Here is a 20151-nt window from a genome sequence, read left to right as displayed (position 1 = left end):
GCCTTATGAGTAGTACTTCTAGCCAATCGATTCCTAATGAGCTTGAACATTATTGAATATTTGTATTGCCCAATCCTAATGAGACCAAATGGAATATATGGGTTGGCTAAGTAAAGAGGGTGGAGTTATGGTAAATATATTCAAAGGCCAGGCTAGATCGATCTTGATTGGGTTACCAAAAGTCTCACAAATTTCTTCCTTTTTTTGCTTTTAATATTAAGAACTCCTTTTCAACTTAACAAAAGTCTTAAAAAATCTTAAAAACTTATAAAAAAGTCCTAAAAAGTCATAAAAGTCATAAATCCGATAAACATTTCTGTATTTCTTGCACAATTTTCCCAAAAGTTACTTTTACTTTCCCCTGCATAAGGACACAAAAGCCTGCTGCCAAATCCATTAGCACTATTTCTTAGATAGCATTGTTGAACCCCTCCCACATTCGATACCATATATAGTATTTCTACCTCTTGCTGGGCCAAAACTTTTTGATCCTGGCCGAAAAAAAAAAAGTCAGCTAGTAACAAATGTACAACCAAAAGGAAAAAATTCAAGGGAAAAAAATCGAATCGACGAGCAAATGCTGCCCATTAACAATAAAATACACAGGGAAAAAAACAGTGGGGGTGGCTATATAGGCTGGGCGAAGAAGGGTGAAGGAAATAGTAGGGCGGGAAGGGGGGTGGTTGGATAAAAACAAGGCAGAAATTCGTTTTTTATGTACCGCGAGTTTTTTATAGTTCGTTGTTGCTGTTGTTGGTGGCACGTTATCAACAATCTCGTTTTACCAAATAACGCAAAGTGCGCGTCATGGCATTGGTACACTGACAAAAAATCACCTTACAGTTGATAAAGTTTATAAGCAGAGTCAGAAATTCAGAGACTAAAATGATATTTCGTTAAGTGAAATCAAAAACACCCAGAGACTAAGTTCAAACATTGGAAAGATCACTAAAGTTAATCATATTTTCTTTCAGTGCCTTACTGTGCTGGTGCTGATGGTGGTTCCTGTTGGTTCCTGGTGTTGGTGGTGCTGCTGGCGGTTAGCACACGCTATAGTTCGCTTACGGAATAGCTGAAACTGCAACAAAGAGCAGAGGGAGTGGTCGTGGCAGAGAGGTAATGGTAGTGGTAGTGATAGTGGTAGTGGTCGTGGCCGAAAGAGAGAAGTTCTAGAAGGCTAGGGCTAGTTGGAAATTGGTAGGAACACTCCGACGTATATTTTTTTGTTTTTTTTTTTACTCAATTTCGGTGGTGGCTGGTGGTTGGCCAAAAGACGGTGGCAGCCGTGGCAGGATGATGATGATGATGATGATGATGATGACGACAGCAGGGGCAGCATGGGCAGCAAGGGGAACCTACCCTCGGACGGTCTCGCTCTCTGTTTTACCCGCAACGCCAGGTGTCTTGGTGTGCGTTCGTTCCTTCGAGCTCTTTTTTTGCTTTAAAGTTTTGTGTGGTAGCAAATAAAATTTTAGTTAGTCACTTGCCGTCGTCAAGGATACGCCGTTCAGTTATTTGTTGTGCAACGTTGTTCCTGGCAACCACGACCGACGAGTCCTCGACCAGGAAGGACCTGTGCCGTGTGAAGAACATTTGAATGCGAGCGGTACGAAAGGAGCGAAAAGGACTTTTCAGTGCCAGGCTCGAAACGAGTGCTAGCGACAGGGATAGCAATATTAGCACCTGTCTAGATCTAGAAATATTTTTATATACTCGTTTATTATCCGGCCGGTAGGCAGGCAGGAGTGCAGTCAGCGTCTCTGCTAGCGTCAACGTCGCTGCCTAGCTCAACTTACATAGCAGCAAATTCAAATTTGAACTTCAGTCAAGTGTCAAAGCTCAAAGGATTAGCATGTCCTTGCAGCTGCAGCATGTGTGAACCAGTGAAACTCACTGCCAAATATAATTCTGAGAAACAAATTCCTCACTAAGTTGCCCAAAAACTAAAAGGAAAACTCACTAAGAAAACCCAAAAGGATCAAACTGAAAAGTGTTTTTTTATTATCAACGCATTTTGGAGAAACTAACTAAAGGTAAGCGATCTCAGCTGATCTTGGCTAAGAATTTTGTGTTTTTAGGAACCAGAGAGCATGCTGACTTTGAATCTTGGCACTGGGAGAATTCACAGTTGATTTCATTAGTCTGTGGTTCTGCGGGTGCCAAAATTTAAGCTACAGCTATAAGCAACTTTAACTTAAAGGAGGGTTCTTAGAGAACTAGAAGATAGTCTTAAGGTTTATAGTTGGAAATGGAGAAAAAAGCAGGTACAGAATGAGAAGGAACTCTAAAGGCGTATTTGATTGAAAATTAAACAAACTTGAATCCAAAAATGAACTTAAAAGGTTAATCTTATTAATTTTAATTTTTTTATATTTTTTGTCTTCATAATTATCAGCTTAAATAAATATTTAATAAATAAAAATAGTTAGAAATGGTCTTAATGGTCTTAAAGACAGCAAAAAATGTAACCAAATTTGTTAATTTTATTTACAAAAATAATATTGCATATAGTAAAACTAAAGAATGAACAAAAAAAGAAGTTTAATTTAAAAAATCAAAGAAAAACTTCAATTAAAGACTTAAATTTCCTTTGATTAACAATCCATGGAATACAAATTTAGAATTAAACTGCCCAAAAAAGTCTAAAAATAAAGAAATCTATAAATAAGCGTTAGTCCAACTCCTAAAGTAACTTCCTCTTACAGGGAAGTTCAAACTTTGATTTGTCTACATTATCAAATCACAGCCATCGCAATATTACTCATACGCCACCCATTACCAAACCCCCCAAAGAACTGCTAACGTCACGAATGCGTTGGTGGGCCTCCCCTTTTTTTTGTATTTTAGAAACCAATGCGCAGTACCCAAACAAAATTAATTTCTAACCAACACGCAAAGGAAGTATTGAGTGGGGATTGATTGCAGAAGAGCAATTAATTCGGGGCTGGGCTAAAATTGTAAAACAGTTAAAAATATAATATGCCCACTCTGGGCTAAACTTTAGAGACATTGAACTTTCGAAGGGAGGTCAGAGGTAGTTCTTTAACTTGGCCAGCCAACCCCTGGCCATAAATGTAAGATGGGAAAGGTGGGTGACAGGTTGGCCAGCCATCCACGAAACAATTAAATGCAATGCGGGAGGCGGGTCAGAGTTCAGTAATTGACCTCGCCAATGGAAATTTACATTTGAACTTATCTTGATTGGAAATTACATTTTTAAATGAACGTTGTTGGCATGTCCAGGTGTTCAGCGTAATCAAAGGCAGCCAACACACAGTCAAGGATATTTTCAGTTGGCAGTTGCAGGTTGCCCACTGTAGGTGGAAATCCTTTTGCAAATTGCTTTACTCATAACTCATTTCTCTAATAGACATGGGGGGCGTGGCCCATTGCTGGGCCACCTGTCCAGAGAGCAAATAAATATTTGATGAGGGAATTCTGAAAACTTCCGTAAATTCCATTTCAATTGTAGTTTTGACCACAAATAAGGTCCTTTGGGGTGTTGCCGCATAATATTAGTTTTTTTTTAAATACATTTCGGAATTTGATTACTTTAAGTGCAGGGAAGATCAATGATGGAAGATATAATAGATATAAGCTCTCAAAACTTAATTTTACATTCATTTTCTAACACCAATTCTAAGTCTATAAAACTTTATAGCAGAAAAAACTAATCTTCTAAGTCCCCTACCTACTCCCTATAATTTAAAAGCCAAAAATATTTCAACACTTTTCCCCAACCGCCACCAATCTATATAATTTGAGCTCCTTCGCTGCATTTTCCGGCGGCATAAATTAGCATTAATTCATAAGTCAGTCAGGCCACCAATTGCAATGCAAAAAAAGCAACAACAACAACAAAAAAAAAAGAAAATGAACCAGAAAGGAAAATGTTTTTCGGCTGGAAAAGAGAATTTGCATACAAACTGCAAGGTCCGTACAACGCCCCCCGAACAACAAATTATGTGGGCCTCTGAACTGGGGAATATGGTATGCTTAGTAGGCCTCATAGGATTGCGATGTGGAATTGGATGGGCAATGGGATCGGGGGATGGGTATGTGGCATGGGGGGGGGCATGAGGGATAGTAGATGTTGCGACAGGCTAAACGCCGGCAATGTACCTGAATAATGGGCCACCGGCGCCAACTGACGTTGGTAGGCAATTTTCTAGGAATCCAGATGGGGTTGCGTCGTGTCTATGGCTAGGTGCAACTATATATATATATATATATATATATAAGTATATATGTTCCGTAGTAGAGTACATATTGTACGACAAGGGCTACTGCATAATTTATTTAATCGCGGGCAACAAATCTAAATTGATCGTTAGGCGTAGGCGAACACCCCTGAGCTGAACCAACAAAATGTCTAACAAGGATATTGCATGTTCTTTCTATACGTATATATATACTTAACTATTTTTCATTTATTTTTTATTTTCATTGCAGTGCCAATTAGTGAGAGAGTTTTTCGAAACGTGCAAGAAAGGAATATGGCGCCGCAACAACAGAACTCCACATTCATCGATGATAATCTGGACAGCTGTCCATCGCTTTTGAATCTACCCGAAAGCCCCATTCTACCGCCGCGACGATGTCAAAATCAAGACACCAACAATAATAATAATAAGCAGGCTGCATTCGAGGAGCGTTTGGTGGTGGATGAATCGGTGGGGGAACCACCATTAGCACCGCCTTCCAAAGCGCCAGCACCATCAACACGGCAAGCATGCAAAAATAAACACGGCAGGGAAAACGGAAATGTTGGTCAGGCCAGTCGTCGCCACCGTTCCATTTCCCTCTACGGCGTTAATAGCACTGTGGTAAGTGCCTCCTCCTTCTCCAACACCTCTCCTAACCAAAGCCCTACACTACCCTTAGCAAACCCCTCTTAAACTCATGCCCCTGATTTTCGGTTGCGGCAGCTTTTCCGCTGAAATCAAACAAATCATCTAATTGGGTGGGCAGGCTTAGGCGTTAGTCATATGCATAAACAGGCGACCTCAAAGGGAGACTTCACTGTACTTAAATGGGCATGGGAAACTCCGATTGTGCGTTGGTTGTTTAAGGTATTGATTGGAACTTTAAATCCAGATTAAAGGCCAATATTACAAAGAACTGTTAATTTCTTCAAGATTCTTGTTAAAGTTAAGGAAAACTAGTTCAATAATAGTAGATCTGCAGGAATATTAATAGTAGTAAGTTCATAGTTAAAAGTAGAAAGTAATTCAAGGAAATTTTATCATGGACTAATTTACAATAGAAACCCGCTAGATCCTCCTCTAACCATCTGGCAACCCTGATTATTGATCTTCAAATTTGCCCACTTTTTTTCTGGCCACCCTTTAGGAACAAGGCCACAAGGAAATTCCCATCTGGATGGACGATGGCGAGGCGCGTTACGTATCGGGAGTGACGAACAAAACGACTTGTGATGACATAATCAAGGCCCTGATTGATGACGAACTGAGCAATGGCAATGGGCTTTACTGCGGCAATAATCCGAAAGGTAAGTCAATCATTTTTTTCCCCAACCGATCCTGTCGTGACTGCTATTTTCCATATAAAACTATAAGGCTCTGCGTTTTATTTATTTATGCTGCTTATTTACAATTACTTTTATTTTCTCCCGTTTGCGTTTCGTTTCATTTTATTTCATTGAATTTTCGTTCTGTTTTCCGGACGTTGAAAAAACAAGATGGCGGCCAGAGGAATACGGCGGCAGCATCGCGTGTCTACGGCGATTACATTATAACGGAAAGTTGGGGCGGCATAGAGCGGAGCTACGATGGCAACATGGCCATTTTGCCCGTTTGGCGCGCTTGGAGCCGTGTACACAATGAGGTAATGGCAACAATCCGGGGACCAAGGGGAATCCCACCTGGCGTGCAGAAAAAAAAAAAAAAAACTCAGAAACACCAGCAAACTGGGCCCAAAAAAAAAAAAAAAAACGTCTACAGTGATTGCATAATAAGCGCTTTTTTCCTGGCGCCACACGCAAGCCAAGAAATGTGAAATTCATGTCGTTCTCGAAACCCATTCTACCTGGGCTTTCCGCCCACTCCAAAGTCACACCCGCGCCTACTATATACATATATATATAGTACCATTCGCATTTGACTTATGCTCTGGCTTTTCGTATTTATTTGTTTATGACGCACCAAGTGAAATCAATTTGCCTATTGATTTTTATATTAAAGTTCGTGTTTTCGTTTCGGCCTAATTATGTTGTAAATTTTTTATGATCCCAGCCATTAGCAATGGGATTAATGTTATTCGAGGAATGCGGACTCCTAATTGTTATTTGATGATCTTATCTAGTTAATGGACAGAAAGAGTTGGGGGGCAAAAGGTGACTTTATTGTTTGCTGTATTGTAATTGTATAAAGGGTAAATAGTTTTATTGAGAATGAGAATAGAGTATGAATGGTTTTAGTAAAATATTTATTTTAAAAATATGGCTAGGCTTTTCAAGCCAAATTCTATCTGACACTAATAGCAGATAATATCGTAATAACCTTTTCATATATAATATTAATTCTTTAACTTACTAATATTTGTTTTCTGTTTATTGCAGCTCCGTATATCATTAAAACATCGTGATAACTTCAAAGATCCCCTGGCCATGCAATTAGTACCCCTTTCACAACCACACACGAGTTTTTCCATGATCAAGTGGCTAAAAAAACTACTCCACCTTAAGAAAGGAAAGAAGGCATTACCGAAACCGGCAAAAACGCCACCCAAAGTGCCTAACAAATTGAAGGAGAAGAGCTTGCTTAACCAAAAGCAATTGATGCATGATGATTTGGTTATGGTTTTAATGCCAGATCAATTATATAGGGGTACCGATAATGCTGTCAAAGCCAAGCTTTATAAACTTGCCGAGAATCGGGTCTCAAAACAGCGACATCGCAGGCGCAGTCGTCATGAGATAACCAAAACTTCATTAGAAACATTCAGAACAGCTATTCCCAGCGAGGCCAACAATAATAATTATAATATTAATAATAATTGTATAAGAAGGCGAAAGGATAAGCCATTGCGCAATAGTGTTCGAAATAAATTGGCATCCCTTCATGCCGACATGAATGTTCGCTATGAGAAGGAATATGCACTGACACGTCAGCTTTCTGAAAAGTGTCGTCTGTACCGATTGCAAAACGAACGTTACAAGGGACCGGAAATGGAGCTATCGGTCGGGGAATTGCAACAAAATATCGAAGCCTATGCTGAAGACATTATCAAAACGGAACACGAACTTCTTGAATTAAAGAATGAGATAAAACATGATATATCTCTGATCAATAATTTAAAACGTCTCACTTTGGAAGAAACAACGGCAGATACTGTCTGTAAAGGAGGCGTGGTAAAAATGCCACAGCCCTCACATGAAATTAAGAATACCCCTCCAGTTGCTAAAAATACGCAGGAAATGCAGTTTGTTGATAATATTTACGAATTTTGCGATAATAATGCCAGTATGTTGGTATAATTGTAAACATTTGTAATTTGTTAAGTTTTTTTTACCAAAATAAATATACATTTTTGTACATTATAAAATAAGATTTTTAATCTGGAAACACCTTAAATATTTAAAGGGGAACTTAAGTTATAAATATTTCTCTTGAATTCTTAGTTACTATAAGATTATAATCATTTTTATCACAGATTTCCTAGAACGCCTGAATTATAAAAGTTTCGTAACGTAAGGATATTCAGTATTGCTATAACGGCATTTTTGATTACGTTAAAAAACATCTAAAAGGTGGTTTGAGTCAAAGTAAGTGTCTATCAAAGACCCCAACCCCATTAATTTCGCTGAACATTTCAGCTGTTCTGGAAATCTGGTCCCATTCAACCATAGCAGCGAAACAAAACTCAACAAACTAATAAAATTCAGAGTAAAATTGTCAATAATTTCGGGTACCAATTCGAAACAGATTCCTTTCAACGAATTTAACTTAATTCCAAAGGCTGAAGTACCTGCATTTAGTACAGGCTATCCAAATTAATCGGGTTAATTAGGTAAGTTAAGATGCGTGCAGAACGTGTTCGCAAATCCACATTTTCTTTTTTGCGGGGGTGATTTGTTGTTGTTGCAGTACAGTGTCGTGTCAGGTTTGTCTTAAATATAAACAATATAACATCGGGAAAATCACTTCCTGGTCACATCATTAGCAAGTCAGGTGTACATAGGTGGGTGGGAGAGAAAGTGAAAGTAACTGCGCTTCTGCCGTCTTTGTTGCAAATCCCGTTTATGATGATTGATGACATTTTAGCTAAACACTTGTATTAACGTTTTTATTGCACATACAGAAAGAAATGGCACGCGGACACCAGAAGATCCAATCGCAGGCGAAGGCCTCTGAAAAACAGGCGAAACTCAAGAAGCAGCAGGGACACAGTGCCAACGACCAGAAAAAGGCGGCTCAGAAGGCACTCGTCTATGTGTGCGCCGTTTGCAAGGTAATCTAGATACAGTGAATATTTTGCAAAACCAACAAAACAAAGTGACTAAATTATTGCTTGCATTCATTAATACGATTTGTTACGACTTTGCACCTATCGCTCTTTGTAGATAATAATTTTTAACTGAAATGTAATCGAATATCTCCTCCATTTCAGTCTCAAATGCCCGATCCCAAGACTTACAAGCAGCATTTCGAGAACAAGCATCCCAAGAACGACATGCCCGAGGAGCTGAAGGAAGTCTGATGGCCGATTCGGCCGTGCGCATATATAAATATATATATGTAGTTTAACGAGATGGACGAGTTGCCTACCAGTACGAAACCTTTGCAACAATAACTTTACATCAGCCCGAAGGAGAATCCAACAATCAAGCCGAAGCCAAGAGGATGGATAATAGTAATAATAAATATATTTGCCAATTTTTTGTATACACAATGCCCGGCTTTTTGGATTAGTTTTTACATTTAAATTAACACAGAATGCAATTTTTTAATGAATGGCAACCGCAATACACAGGAACTAACACTTAGCAAGATAAAAAGGAATGTTTTCTTTATGCTATTTATCCTTAAAAATCAGAAAGATATTTTAGCTAGAATTAATACTCTGTGCTAAGTTTTATATTTGTTTTACAACGAAGAATTTTATACGAATTATGTCAAACACGAAGGAAAACCAATCTTTTTGTACTATAAAAACTTGTGTAAATGTAAATGACAATTTATAAATAAAAAATAAATAAATATAGTAAAGTAAAATAGTTTTTTTGTGGCATTATTCCTAACTTAAGAAACCAAATCAAAATATCTTTTATATTAATTTTATAATGTAAACTACTTAATATAATATGTTATTACTATGGATTGTAATATTTATCAAAACCTAAAATAACGTATTTACATTTTGAATAGCTTCTAGGATATACTTTTTTGAATTTTTTACCTAACAAAAAATACATTCTGATTTGATAACATTAACGAAAATGGTTTGAGTCCTAAATAAAGTGAATGAAATATCTACATCCCCATGGCATCAATAGTTTTGCGGTGCATTTGGGATTACTTTCCATATTCCATCTGGTCTCATTCTACCAGGCTGCGAAACAAACCTCAACAAATTAATAAAATTCCAAAGAAAATTGTCAATAATTTCGGGTACCAATTCAGCACAGATTCTTCGCAACGAATTTGACATACTCCAAAGGCTACATCACCAGTACTTAGTAAAGACGATCAAATATAATCAGGTTAATTAGGTAAGTTAATATGAATGCAGAACGTGGTCCCAAATTCACATTTTCTATCACAAGGGTAATTTGTTGTTGTTGGAGCACAGTGCCGTGTCAGGTTTGTCTTAAGTATAAATAATATCTTATCGATGGAAATATAGAGATGAGGGAAATCATTTCCTGTTCATATAATCTTCCAAGTCTTGTGTGCATAGATAAGTGGGTGGAAGAAAAAGTGAAAGTAACTGCGCCTCTACCGTTTTTGTTTCAAATCCCGTTTATGATGATTGATGACATTTTAGCTAAACACTTGTAATAAATATTTAATTGCACTTTTTACAGAAAGAAATGGCACGCGGACACCAGAAGATCCAGTCGCAGGCGAAGGCCTCCGAGAAACAGGCGAAACTGAAGAAGCAGCAGGGCCACAGTGCCAACGATCAGAAAAAGGCGGCTCAGAAGGCACTTGTCTATGTGTGCGCCGTCTGCAAGGTGAGCGATTTACAGTAGAACACGGAATATATTTCCAACTTTATAAAATGCAATACTATTTTATCTAGAATTTAATATTGAAGTAATAATAGTATTACCCAAATGTATTTATTTTTTTTTATTGAAAATCTAATAGAGTGTTTTCTTCATTTCAGTCGCAAATGCCTGATCCCAAGACTTACAAGCAGCATTTTGAGAACAAGCATCCCAAGAACGACATGCCCGAGGAGCTAAAGGAAGTCTGATGTCCGATTTTTCTGTGTGAATATATACATATATCAAGCTTAACGAGATCGACGAAATGCCTACCAGTACGAAATCTTTTCAACAATAACTTTATATCGGCCCGAATAACAAAGCCACTATTAGGGTGAAGCCTAGAGGGATGATGCAAGTTAAAAGATAGTTTCCATCGCAAAGGGCCCAGCTGAATTTTTATAAACACTGCTGACTTTTTGTTAATACATTGAAAATAACACATGACTTAATGGGTACAATACAATGCCACCTACCACAAAGTAAAAATAATACGTTTGTTTTGATTTTTATTAGCGCGGAAAGACAAGAAATTTGAGTCACGATAATTACTAGTGATCCGTTTTTAAGTTTGTTTATGAATATAACGATTATTACAATATTTATTACAAGTTTTATATGCGATTTATGCCAAAAATGTAAGTAAAGTAAACCTTTTTGTACTATAAACATTTGGATAAATCATGTAAAACGGAATTTTTAAATACAATAAAATGAGAAATATTGTTAAATCTAAAAGAGAAATGGTTTTGCTGCATCAGCATTGTCTTATCGCTAGAGTTTAAATGCAAAGCATTACTGTCCTTAGATACGTAGTGATATAATAATATAGTGGTCTAAATTATAATTTGATTGCTTTCGGGCTATATTCGTAAATGTATTCTAATTATCATTGATCAGACAAACACATATCGTCCAGTTGGTAAAAAAAAAAAATTATAACATACGAAATGACATTACCTGTGCTTTCTATTTCTCTGAAACATATAAACTTTCATAATGGTTTGATTAATTCTTTGGCTGGACTTTGTACTTCTTTAGATTCTTCTAAAAGTTTACTAACAGAACTGGTTTCTTCTATGCCTGGAGTTTCAGATGGACACTCTTCTTGCGCGAGCTGCATGAAAACCAAATCTTCTTTTCGGGGAAAATCAGCGAGTACAGTAATTCCAATATTATTGTCCGGCAGCAGAATCGTGTCTTCGTGGTAGCCAAACCAATAGATTATAATACCAGGCCCAAACCTAACAATATCATACAAAAATATTTTGATTATATATTTATATTGTAACAGACGCTTAAATATTGTATAGACAAATCCGAAGATAAAAATACTTACCGATTGCAGTAGCTATGAAGCTGCTGTTGGATGTTGAACTTGTGTCCCTTGGTGTCCCCGAAATTGGCCTTGCTCTCGATCCAGTTGATCACTGAACCCTTAAAAAGGAATGGCAGGATCATTTTGATGTCCGGCGTCTTATCATAACCCATTCGCCTCAAATCCTGCTCGTCGTAGAAATGGATCCCCGCCTCTTTGGCCAGCGTTTTGAGCTTTAGTTCATATTCTTCGCCAATTATCCGTCGCCGTAGATCAGTAATGGAACCCTCTTGATTGTCGCTGATCATACACTGCTGAACATTTGCCGCCAACCGGGAATCGTCGATAAGATGCGGATGTTTTAGATAACGTGAGATGTGCGAACGGTGGCGCAGTTTGTACTTTTCCTGCAACAGCATTCTGCAGAGAGCTACTGGATTTAGGCATTCAACGCAGGCCATACGGATTAGCAGGGCGTTGTCGTAAAGGTTTTTCTGGTCCTCGTAGCTATTGGTAAGAAATTATTTGTATTAAAGTAAACTTATGTATGATGTACTCAATACCAAACAGCATCTTACATTTTGAGAAGCTTCTTGCCACGCTGGTCCTGCTTCCAGTGATTACCCCGGGACTTGATGAACAGCTCCGATTGCAGGATGCAAGATAAGGCCATAGGCTCCACGTCCGGGAAGAAGCGCGTTCTCAACTCGAATTCACAGTCGATAGCCAATCCGTGGTAGCCGTTTATAAACTGGCAGATCCGGTTATATTCCCCTGCGCTCAAGATCTTCCGTTTTAGCTGCACACTAGCGCCGGTCAAGGCTAAATTAGGGACTTGGGACATTTTTTAAGACCTATATAAATGGGAAAGAGCGCCAGGATAAACAGCTGAGCGGCAAGTGTTAATCGGGAGTATTCTTAAGTTATCGATAGATTTGAAATGACAGATGGCTCTGTTTCAAAATCGGCAAGATGTTGAAATCTACAGAAGAAGTACTTTACATTCCAATTTAACGATTTGATACACATAAAGTCCTTGAATGAAACTGTCGCTAGCAACGCATTCCAAATCGAAAAAATAACATAGTGTACGCACCAAAGCTGGGCAACTATCGATTGTCATTCCATTTGATATTTATTGTGCCGGTCTTTTTTCAAATTTAAATTGATTGTACTTTTGAATGTATACTTTAAATTTTATATATTTAGTACTTCAGAGATAAAATTAAGGAAACATTTCAACATTAAATACAAAATATAAGAACTTAAATTGGATATCAACTCTTTAGTTAAAACTTAAAACCATTATGTTAATTGGTTAATTAAATAATTTTATATATTAAATTTAAAACGAAGATGTTCGTGAATAATAAAAAACGTAGCCTTAAAAATTTTTATTTTTACAAATTCTTTTCGTCAAAAAAATATTCCGGAACTGTGAACTCGTCACCGATACCGATAGTATCCTTTGCTTTGCACATCTTTAATAACATTTTATAGAATAAAGTAAACAAACATCTATTTTAGAACTCAGTCTAGCCTAATATTTGACAATTACAACTGTAAGAAAATAAACTCAATTATGTTTGATATACATACATAATTTTTATTGAATTAAATCCAGAGCAATGGAGCCAGTTTGCCGTGTTTGCTTGGCAAGCTGCGGCAATATCAATATTTTTGAAGGAATGAGTTCCGTAGGAGTTTCCATTGCGATAATGATTTCTGAGTGCACTGGATTTAAACTTAAAGAAGGAGATCTATATCCAGATTCCATTTGCATATGCTGCCTGAAGGATGCTGAAGACGCGTTCGAGATAAAACATATTTACGAGAGAAGCACCCTGCTCTTCAGTCAGTTAAGGACTGGCAAGGACCCCCAGGGGCAGATGTTAACCGGATCTGAATTTGATAGGGGACCTTATAAAGTTGTTGGCCATATTAAGGAAGAAGTAAACCTTCACCTTTTGCAAGGGTGGGACGAACAATTTGGAGACCAATGCCAAGTGAAAAACGAACCACTTACAGAAGACATAATGGAAGAAGACTATCCCTTTTCGGAGTGCAAGACTGAGGAGTTCGAGTGTCAAGTTCATTTAGATAATAACTTGGAAAATGGATTGGGAGGGGAAGTTATTAACACCAATGATAATGTCAAACTTTCTAATAAAATTTCCTATTGCCCAAAGACATTACCATCAAAATCAAAAGATAAACGAAAAAAATTCAAGTGTTGCCACTGCTCAAAGATTTTTTCAAAAAATGCAGGCCTTGTTCGACACTTAAAAACTCACACAAGCCCCGATCTGTTTAAATGTTCGGTCTGTGCAAAAAGTTTTGTCAATGATGCAACTCTTCAAAAACACTCAGAAATCCACGAAGAAAAACTTCAAGATGTAACTAATTATGTACCGAACAATAATCTTGGGTATGATTTGAGAAACCTCACACGAGAAAGACTGCTTAAGTGTACTTACTGTTCAGAGACTTTTACAAGAAACTTAACTCTGAAGATACACCTGCGTGAGCATAATGAGAAAAGACTGCATACGCAGGTTAGGGATCTTAAGTTACAGAAACAAACTCACAAAGAACAACGGCCATTTAAGTGTTCCCATTGCTCCAAGTCATTTACATCAAAGTCAACCCTGCAGGTACACACTCGTTCACACACGGGAGAAAGACCGTTTAAATGTTCTATCTGCTCAAAAAGTTTTACGCAGTGTGTAAGCCTGAATGTACACTTGCGAACACACACAGGAGAAAAATCATTTAAGTGTACCCACTGCCCAAAGGCATTTGCAACAGCTTCATCCGTGCAGGTACACATACGAACACACACTGGAGAAAAACCATACAAATGCTCCTTCTGCAAAAAGAGTTTCACGCAAACTACAAGTCTTAACGTACACACAAGAACACACACAGGAGAACTACCGTTTAAGTGTAACCACTGTTCGAAGGCTTTTTCAACAACTTCATCCTTGCAGATACACGTACGTACACACACAGGAGAAAGACCGTACAAGTGTTCCTTCTGCTCAAAGGGTTTCACGCAGTCTAATAGTCTTAAGGTACACCTCCGAACCCACAATTAATAATTACAATAAAGAAAACACTCAACAAGATTATACAATGATTTTTGTTAAACGATGATTTTGTTAAAAACAATTCTTAAGGGAAACTCATTTATTTATTTATTTGGAATCTAAACTCTTGATTAGCATAGAGTTTAATCATTTAGCCATATTCGTCTGTCCGTAAAAATGCAGAGATTTAGATAACAAAAAAATAGTCGGGAGCTCGACTATTTTTTTTAAATATATATAAAACTCATTTGTATCTTAATTTCGATCTATTTTATTATCATATATCCTTACACTTAGCACGGGTTTACGATACATTTTAAGGTTAACACTTTCTATTATTTAAGCACGTTTCGACACAAAATAACTATAAATTGTTATTGTTATTGTGTATAGAGTGTCGTATGCGAATATTTGTATGTGTGTTCGCCATTAACTTAAACCTATAATATAAATAAGCTTGGTTTTTGTTTTGTAAATGCTATTCTTATTTATCATTTGGAAGCAAAGTTCATTCCCATTTGCTCGATTCAACAACAGTGTAAAATAATGACATTAGAAATAAACTAAATGAGATTCAAAAGTGTATAATAAATAATAATTTTGAAAATAAATAATTGTTTAATAGGTGTTGGTGTAAAAAGGCAACAAACAAATAAATTGTTATCGAGAGACTCGTTTGGTTTTGGCTCTCTTATCTATTTCGAGTTGGTTTCTCAGCTCGATGGTCAAACTTTGTTTAACAATAATTATATTTAAAACGTGACCTATTTCCAGCTGAAAGTTTTCACTGGCTTACGATCTAGGAGTAACAATATTAAAATTTACGAGCTTAAAGTTGATCTTACGGCTGTGTAATGGTAATTGTTAATTTTACTATTTCTTTTTTTCTTATTTGGGATAGGTCTAACTTTTTTCATTGTATTCATCTTCATGGTTTTTTTTTAGCTTGGCAAGCTGAACATTCATTCGTTATAAACTTTTGAATTATTAAGTTCAGTTGATATTTTTTATATGATAATTGAAGACGTTTTGCAATGATTGATTTGAAGTGAATTTGGACTAAAAACTAATACAGCTTTAAGTTGGTCGATCGAAATATTGCACCATTGTGATGTCTTATTTCGGACAAACTTTCTTGAATTCTTTTCTTAAGGCTAGATTATGTTAATACCAATTTGTTACTTGACTTTCGAGCTCATAGTTTAAAGAGTTACAACTAATCGAATTCGTTTCTAGTTTAATATTTGATTCCGTTTCTGTTTTGTTTTTTTTTTTTGAAAGAAGGCATGGTTATGAGCTAGCGATTTCCATGAAATTCCACCAGCAACATTAAGATATTAGGTTTTTATAAAATATACTTGCTTAAAATACAATAGAATCATATATATTTACGTACAAAGTGATGGGGATGAGTGATTGCAGGTGTTTCGTGGAAAAGAAAGGGCAATGCTAACTCTAATACTAGTCTGGGAAAGTCTAACAAACACTCGCTTTAGGCTCTACCAAATAAACAATTAACAATTAATACAATGCGATTATACTGCTAGACAATGGGGTGGAGGAAAGGTGTGTTTAGTCGATTAGATTTGGCTTCGATTGCGGATATTGTTAGTAGAAATGCGGCGGCGGCAACGTTTGCGAGGGCAACGTCGTCGGCTGCTGCTCCCATCAGACAACAGAATCTTTCCGTATCCTGAATCGGTTAGCATGTTTTGATGTGGGGAAAAAGAAACAAGCAAACATTTCATCAGCAATGCAAGGGATAGGAATAGTTTCATGGATTTTGTTGCTTAAAACTATTTTCGCACCACATATAGTTCTCAGTCTGAGGGGCACGCATCACGCCCACACCGCCGCCCAGTCGGCGGTAGTTCATGCAACCGCATAAACGCCATTGGTTCGTCTCTGGGTCGTAGACCTCGATGGTTTTTAAATAGGCGGAGCCATCAAAGCCTCCCACCGCATACAGCTGTCCATTTACCACAGCCAGGCCAACCTAAAACCACATTTCATTTATTTAAATATCATTCAGTAATGCAAAGGGGGTGTAAAAATAAACTCACCCCACTTCGACGCGAGGTCATGGCCACGATGGGGCTCCAGGTGTTGGTCAGTGGATTGTAGCGCTCGGCGGACGAGAGTTCCATGCAATCGTCCCGCCCGCCGACGGCGTAAATGTAGTTGTTAAAAACGGCACAGCCCAGATGCTTGCGTCGCGTCGACATCGGGCTGACGGCCACCCATTTGTTATGTCTATAAATTATAAAATAAAATAATAAATTTTAAATCAATTCAAGAAACAGGTTTTGGTGAAACAACATGAAGTTAGCCCTTTACAATAATCTGGGGCAACTAGTACTATTTTTGGAAAATGTATTTTTACATTCAAAGGGTCTTGCTGCTAAAATAGCTCATATTTATTTTGAAAAAATTACGAAGATATATTTTTTTTATTTACCTGGGATCATATCGCTCCACAGTGTTCAACGGGCACTGTCCATCGGAGCCACCAATCGCATAGAGGAATCCTCCAAGGACAGCTACCGCCACACCCAGCCGTCGTGTGGTCATCGGGGCCACCTTGGACCACTTGTTTTCCTTGGGATCATAGCGCTCAACGTGATTCAAACACTGAACGCCATCTTGTCCACCCACCGCATAAAGGAATCCGTCAAGGACAGCCACACCAACGCTTGTACGGCATGAAGTGGTGGGCGCCACGTCGCACGACCATTGATTCGTTTGCGGATCATAACGCTCGATGCTATTTAAATAGCTCTGTCCATCGTGACCGCCCACAGCATATAGCAGATCATTCAATACGGCCACGCCAACTCCACAGCGGCGTTTGCTCATTGGGGCAACCATTTTCCAGTCGTTAGTCTGTGGATCAAAACGCTCTACGGAGGCAATTGCATCGCCAGAACACCAACCGCCCACTGCGAAAAGTACTTCACCTCGTCGAGTCGGTTTGCGAGGCCTTGTGCGCGGACCCTGCATTAGGGGTCGCTCCTGTGGGAGCAACAGATAGTTCTTAGCCTCGTCCACTAGATCTCGGCAGGCCTCGTCGCTGCGCACTAGGAGATCAGAGCCCACTGTGCCAACCAGGAACTTGGGAGAGAGTAGAGGCAGACGGACGTGTTGGAGAACCTAAAAGAAAGCATTAGTGTTTTATTTACTTGTTAGATACTTAACTAAACTAAATAAAAAATAAATATTTTGTAAGCAAATTAAATGTTTGGGACTACGATTCAAGAGTAGCTCACCTGCGCCAGGTGCTGTCTGCGCTCGGCGACATTGTATTTGAGCCAGGACATGACCGCGTTGAAGACCTGCTCCTCGGAGCGCACGTTCAGCTCGTCACTGCAAATTATATCCACCAGCTGGCCGACAGGCAGCAGCAAAAACTCCTCGCTCTCCATTACCTCCTGGAAGTTATGTTGCGTAAACTTGTCGGCGATCCTAAGCAGTTCCCGGCAGGAGTGTGTGTCAGCGAAGGCTCTGATACCCAAGCAGTTAGTGGGGTCCAATTGCCGCTTAAGGAACTCACAGCAGATGTCCTGTATCTCAACAAGTTGCAGTAGACAGGCGGCGGGAAGGAGTGTCTGGACATTGGACTCCTCAACGATAATGTGGGCGGTATAGCAAAAATCAATGAGCAGCTCCATGGCGTTCTCGTCGATGTCGCGTATGGTGACCTCTGTCTGGCGCGATTCCTCCAGTTCACCGGTAAACATGGCACAGAAATAGGAGCTGCAGGCGGATAGAATGACCCGGTGGGCAAAGATCTTACGTCCGCCCACATTCAGGACCACATCGCAGAGCTCCCGATGCCGTCGCAGCATATTGAGTTCCGTAAGCGTGACCTTCGGATGTTTCTCGGACGTGTGAGAGAGTCGGGCGGGCGACGGAGGTCGGTCCACTGCCGTTGATCCAACGGAGGAGCCGCCACCAGCCGTGGAGTTACCACCTGTTCCGGTGACAGCTATTAGAAGAAAAAATTAAAACGAAATTTTATTATTTTTGAAATATATTTAAGGGCTAGAAGTGATAATTTGTATAAAATTTAAAAATACGAGAAAATGTAAAAAGAATATAAAAACCCAACGATTTTTACTTCAAATATTTAGATGTGCAAACAGTGGAAAAAATACTATAATAATACTTACCAGCATCCCGTGGTTGAGCGGTGGAGCCCGAGCCCGGCAAGTCGCCCATTCTGTTCGCTGCTAAGCGCAGCGGGCCGGAAGCAACCCAACCCCACACGGCGTCTATCTGTTCGTCAGAAGGAAGTAAAACCATTAGTTCACTTTTAGTGATAGGTTAAAACTTATAACATAAATAATTATACCACAAAGACAGTGAATCGTAGACGGAGTCGAAAATATTTAATAATGGATCACAATTCCGTTTGGAAGAACTATAAAAATTAAGTTCTGATTGATTAGATTACTTTAACCCCAAGGTGCTACATATACATATTTGTCAAAGCTTATAGATATGAGCATTGGTTTAATTAAGTAATTTAAAAATGAGGCAATTCCAATTGGATTTATCTTTCTTCAAGGAACTTTTGTACCACGCGTTGTTATGGAACGAAACCTACTTTTTTGGGAACTTTGTTTCTGTTTGTCAATTAAAATGTTCACAAATCATCACTAATTCTGCCTTTTGTTGATTTCAGCATATATAAAATCCACTTTTTCGTTACTGAAGGAGGTGATTCTGATTTATTTCCCTTTTCCTCCACCAACTTTTGCACCGCCCACACACAGACAGGCTATGTAACACGCACACAGATGCACAATCTTGGATCCATGGATACTAAGGTGGACCACCCGGTATTCAGAAATATTTTGAAGTTATCAAACTGGATATTTGACTTAGTAAAGGTAAACTCATTCCGAATTTACATTTACAATTTGAAAAGTATAAATACTTAGCAAGCTAAGAACTTTATGTGCTTTAAATCTCCAGTTTTATACAATATAATACAGAATTATTACAATTAATTAGTGTATTACAACTTTTTTTTCTATTCTGTTTAGATTTGACACCACCTACTTGGGCCACTTTTATTTTGTAAGCAACCTGGTCCACCTTACATCACACACACACACACACACGCGGTCGATGTTGGTTTAGATGTTGATGTACATGTATGTAGGTGTCCCAACCTTTGCGTCTCTGTTCTCCACGGATACAAAGCACGTCCAGGGCCAGCTGCAGGCGGAAAATTTCGAAAATGCAATCTTGCTGGTTTAAAACAACCACATCGAAGATTTTCCTTGCGCAAAGTGCACTTTTCAGCAGGGAAAAATCGTTTTTTTTGGGCCTGGAAAAGTCGAAACACACGATTGGTACGGTACGAAGGTATTCAGCGTGACCATCTCTGTACCGTCAAAACATATAGCGGATTTATGAGAAGATATACTGAAAATATGTTAGTTAACAGCAAATACGGTATTCTTAAAATCGTTACATCTAGCCACGCTTCTTAATTGTCGAAT

At 38.4% G+C, this 20151-nt stretch overlaps 6 protein-coding genes across 8 annotated transcripts; 4 read left to right on the top strand and 2 right to left on the bottom strand.

Moving 5' to 3' along the window:
- The first annotated feature begins 1315 nt into the window (after positions 1-1315).
- Positions 1316-7521, top strand: LOC108118249. Of its 2 annotated transcripts, XM_017230837.2 has the most exons (5): positions 1316-2033; positions 4453-4826; positions 5353-5512; positions 5702-5847; positions 6581-7521. In XM_017230837.2, the coding sequence occupies exons 2-5, from the start codon at positions 4497-4499 to the stop codon at positions 7496-7498; spliced, it is 1554 nt and encodes a 517-aa protein (XP_017086326.1). In that variant the 5' UTR covers positions 1316-2033; positions 4453-4496; the 3' UTR covers positions 7499-7521. The 2 variants fall into 2 exon arrangements, with proteins under 2 accessions (XP_017086326.1, XP_017086327.1); XM_017230838.2 differs by lacking the exon at positions 5702-5847 and having other exon boundaries at positions 1321-2033; positions 6581-6715.
- A 325-nt stretch (positions 7522-7846) lies between these two features.
- Positions 7847-8913, top strand: LOC108118181 (zinc finger protein 706-like). Its single transcript, XM_017230740.2, has 3 exons — positions 7847-8031; positions 8323-8472; positions 8632-8913. Exons 2-3 carry the CDS (start codon positions 8329-8331, stop codon positions 8719-8721), a joined length of 234 nt encoding a protein of 77 aa, XP_017086229.1. The 5' UTR covers positions 7847-8031; positions 8323-8328; the 3' UTR covers positions 8722-8913.
- Positions 8914-9541: 628 nt separating this feature from the next.
- On the top strand, positions 9542-10726 carry LOC108118251 (zinc finger protein 706-like). Its single transcript, XM_017230840.1, has 3 exons — positions 9542-9733; positions 10049-10198; positions 10354-10726. The coding sequence occupies exons 2-3, from the start codon at positions 10055-10057 to the stop codon at positions 10441-10443; spliced, it is 234 nt and encodes a 77-aa protein (XP_017086329.1). The 5' UTR covers positions 9542-9733; positions 10049-10054; the 3' UTR covers positions 10444-10726.
- On the bottom strand, positions 10727-12555 carry LOC108118250 (CDAN1-interacting nuclease 1). The gene is made up of 3 exons (XM_017230839.2): positions 12131-12555; positions 11574-12059; positions 10727-11478 (listed from the first exon to the last, which is right to left on the bottom strand). Exons 1-3 carry the CDS (start codon positions 12394-12396, stop codon positions 11229-11231), a joined length of 1002 nt encoding a protein of 333 aa, XP_017086328.1. The 5' UTR covers positions 12397-12555; the 3' UTR covers positions 10727-11228.
- Positions 12556-13033: 478 nt separating this feature from the next.
- On the top strand, positions 13034-14802 carry LOC108118231 (zinc finger protein 26-like). Its single transcript, XM_017230813.1, has 2 exons — positions 13034-13114; positions 13177-14802. The coding sequence occupies exon 2, from the start codon at positions 13181-13183 to the stop codon at positions 14648-14650; it is 1470 nt and encodes a 489-aa protein (XP_017086302.1). The 5' UTR covers positions 13034-13114; positions 13177-13180; the 3' UTR covers positions 14651-14802.
- Positions 14803-16009: 1207 nt separating this feature from the next.
- Positions 16010-20055, bottom strand: LOC108118229 (kelch-like protein diablo). Of its 2 annotated transcripts, XM_017230812.2 has the most exons (7): positions 19819-20055; positions 18811-18916; positions 17908-18626; positions 17100-17791; positions 16705-16894; positions 16450-16637; positions 16010-16334 (listed from the first exon to the last, which is right to left on the bottom strand). In XM_017230812.2, exons 2-7 carry the CDS (start codon positions 18857-18859, stop codon positions 16310-16312), a joined length of 1863 nt encoding a protein of 620 aa, XP_017086301.1. In that variant the 5' UTR covers positions 18860-18916; positions 19819-20055; the 3' UTR covers positions 16010-16309. The 2 variants fall into 2 exon arrangements, with proteins under 2 accessions (XP_017086301.1, XP_017086300.1); XM_017230811.2 differs by having other exon boundaries at positions 16010-16637; positions 19819-20054.
- Positions 20056-20151: the final 96 nt, after the last annotated feature.

This window comes from Drosophila eugracilis, unplaced genomic scaffold (assembly GCF_018153835.1).
Source record: "Drosophila eugracilis isolate 14026-0451.02 unplaced genomic scaffold, ASM1815383v1 contig_2154, whole genome shotgun sequence".
Taxonomy (NCBI): domain Eukaryota; kingdom Metazoa; phylum Arthropoda; class Insecta; order Diptera; family Drosophilidae; genus Drosophila; species Drosophila eugracilis.
This window is presented reverse-complemented; position numbering and strand designations above follow the sequence as displayed.

Bases quoted from the DNA above. Each gene is read 5' to 3' on its own strand.
- LOC108118249 (XM_017230837.2), top strand. From the start codon at position 4,497: ATGGCGCCGCAACAACAGAACTCCACATTCATCGATGATAATCTGGAC. The intron at 5,513-5,701 runs GTAAGTCAATCA...TGAAAAAACAAG, and splicing joins CTGCGGCAATAATCCGAAAG to ATGGCGGCCAGAGGAATACG. The intron at 5,848-6,580 runs GTAATGGCAACA...TGTTTATTGCAG, and splicing joins GGAGCCGTGTACACAATGAG to CTCCGTATATCATTAAAACA.
- LOC108118181 (XM_017230740.2), top strand. From the start codon at position 8,329: ATGGCACGCGGACACCAGAAGATCCAATCGCAGGCGAAGGCCTCTGAA. The intron at 8,473-8,631 runs GTAATCTAGATA...CCTCCATTTCAG, and splicing joins ATGTGTGCGCCGTTTGCAAG to TCTCAAATGCCCGATCCCAA.
- LOC108118251 (XM_017230840.1), top strand. From the start codon at position 10,055: ATGGCACGCGGACACCAGAAGATCCAGTCGCAGGCGAAGGCCTCCGAG. The intron at 10,199-10,353 runs GTGAGCGATTTA...TCTTCATTTCAG, and splicing joins ATGTGTGCGCCGTCTGCAAG to TCGCAAATGCCTGATCCCAA.
- LOC108118250 (XM_017230839.2), bottom strand. From the start codon at position 12,396: ATGTCCCAAGTCCCTAATTTAGCCTTGACCGGCGCTAGTGTGCAGCTA. The intron at 12,060-12,130 runs GTAAGATGCTGT...TCTTACCAATAG, and splicing joins GGCAAGAAGCTTCTCAAAAT to CTACGAGGACCAGAAAAACC. The intron at 11,479-11,573 runs GTAAGTATTTTT...TGATATTGTTAG, and splicing joins CTTCATAGCTACTGCAATCG to GTTTGGGCCTGGTATTATAA.
- LOC108118231 (XM_017230813.1), top strand. From the start codon at position 13,181: ATGGAGCCAGTTTGCCGTGTTTGCTTGGCAAGCTGCGGCAATATCAAT.
- LOC108118229 (XM_017230811.2), bottom strand. From the start codon at position 18,859: ATGGGCGACTTGCCGGGCTCGGGCTCCACCGCTCAACCACGGGATGCT. The intron at 17,792-17,907 runs GTGAGCTACTCT...GCTTTCTTTTAG, and splicing joins GCAGACAGCACCTGGCGCAG to GTTCTCCAACACGTCCGTCT. The intron at 16,638-16,704 runs GTGAGTTTATTT...ATGTGGTTTTAG, and splicing joins TGACCTCGCGTCGAAGTGGG to GTTGGCCTGGCTGTGGTAAA.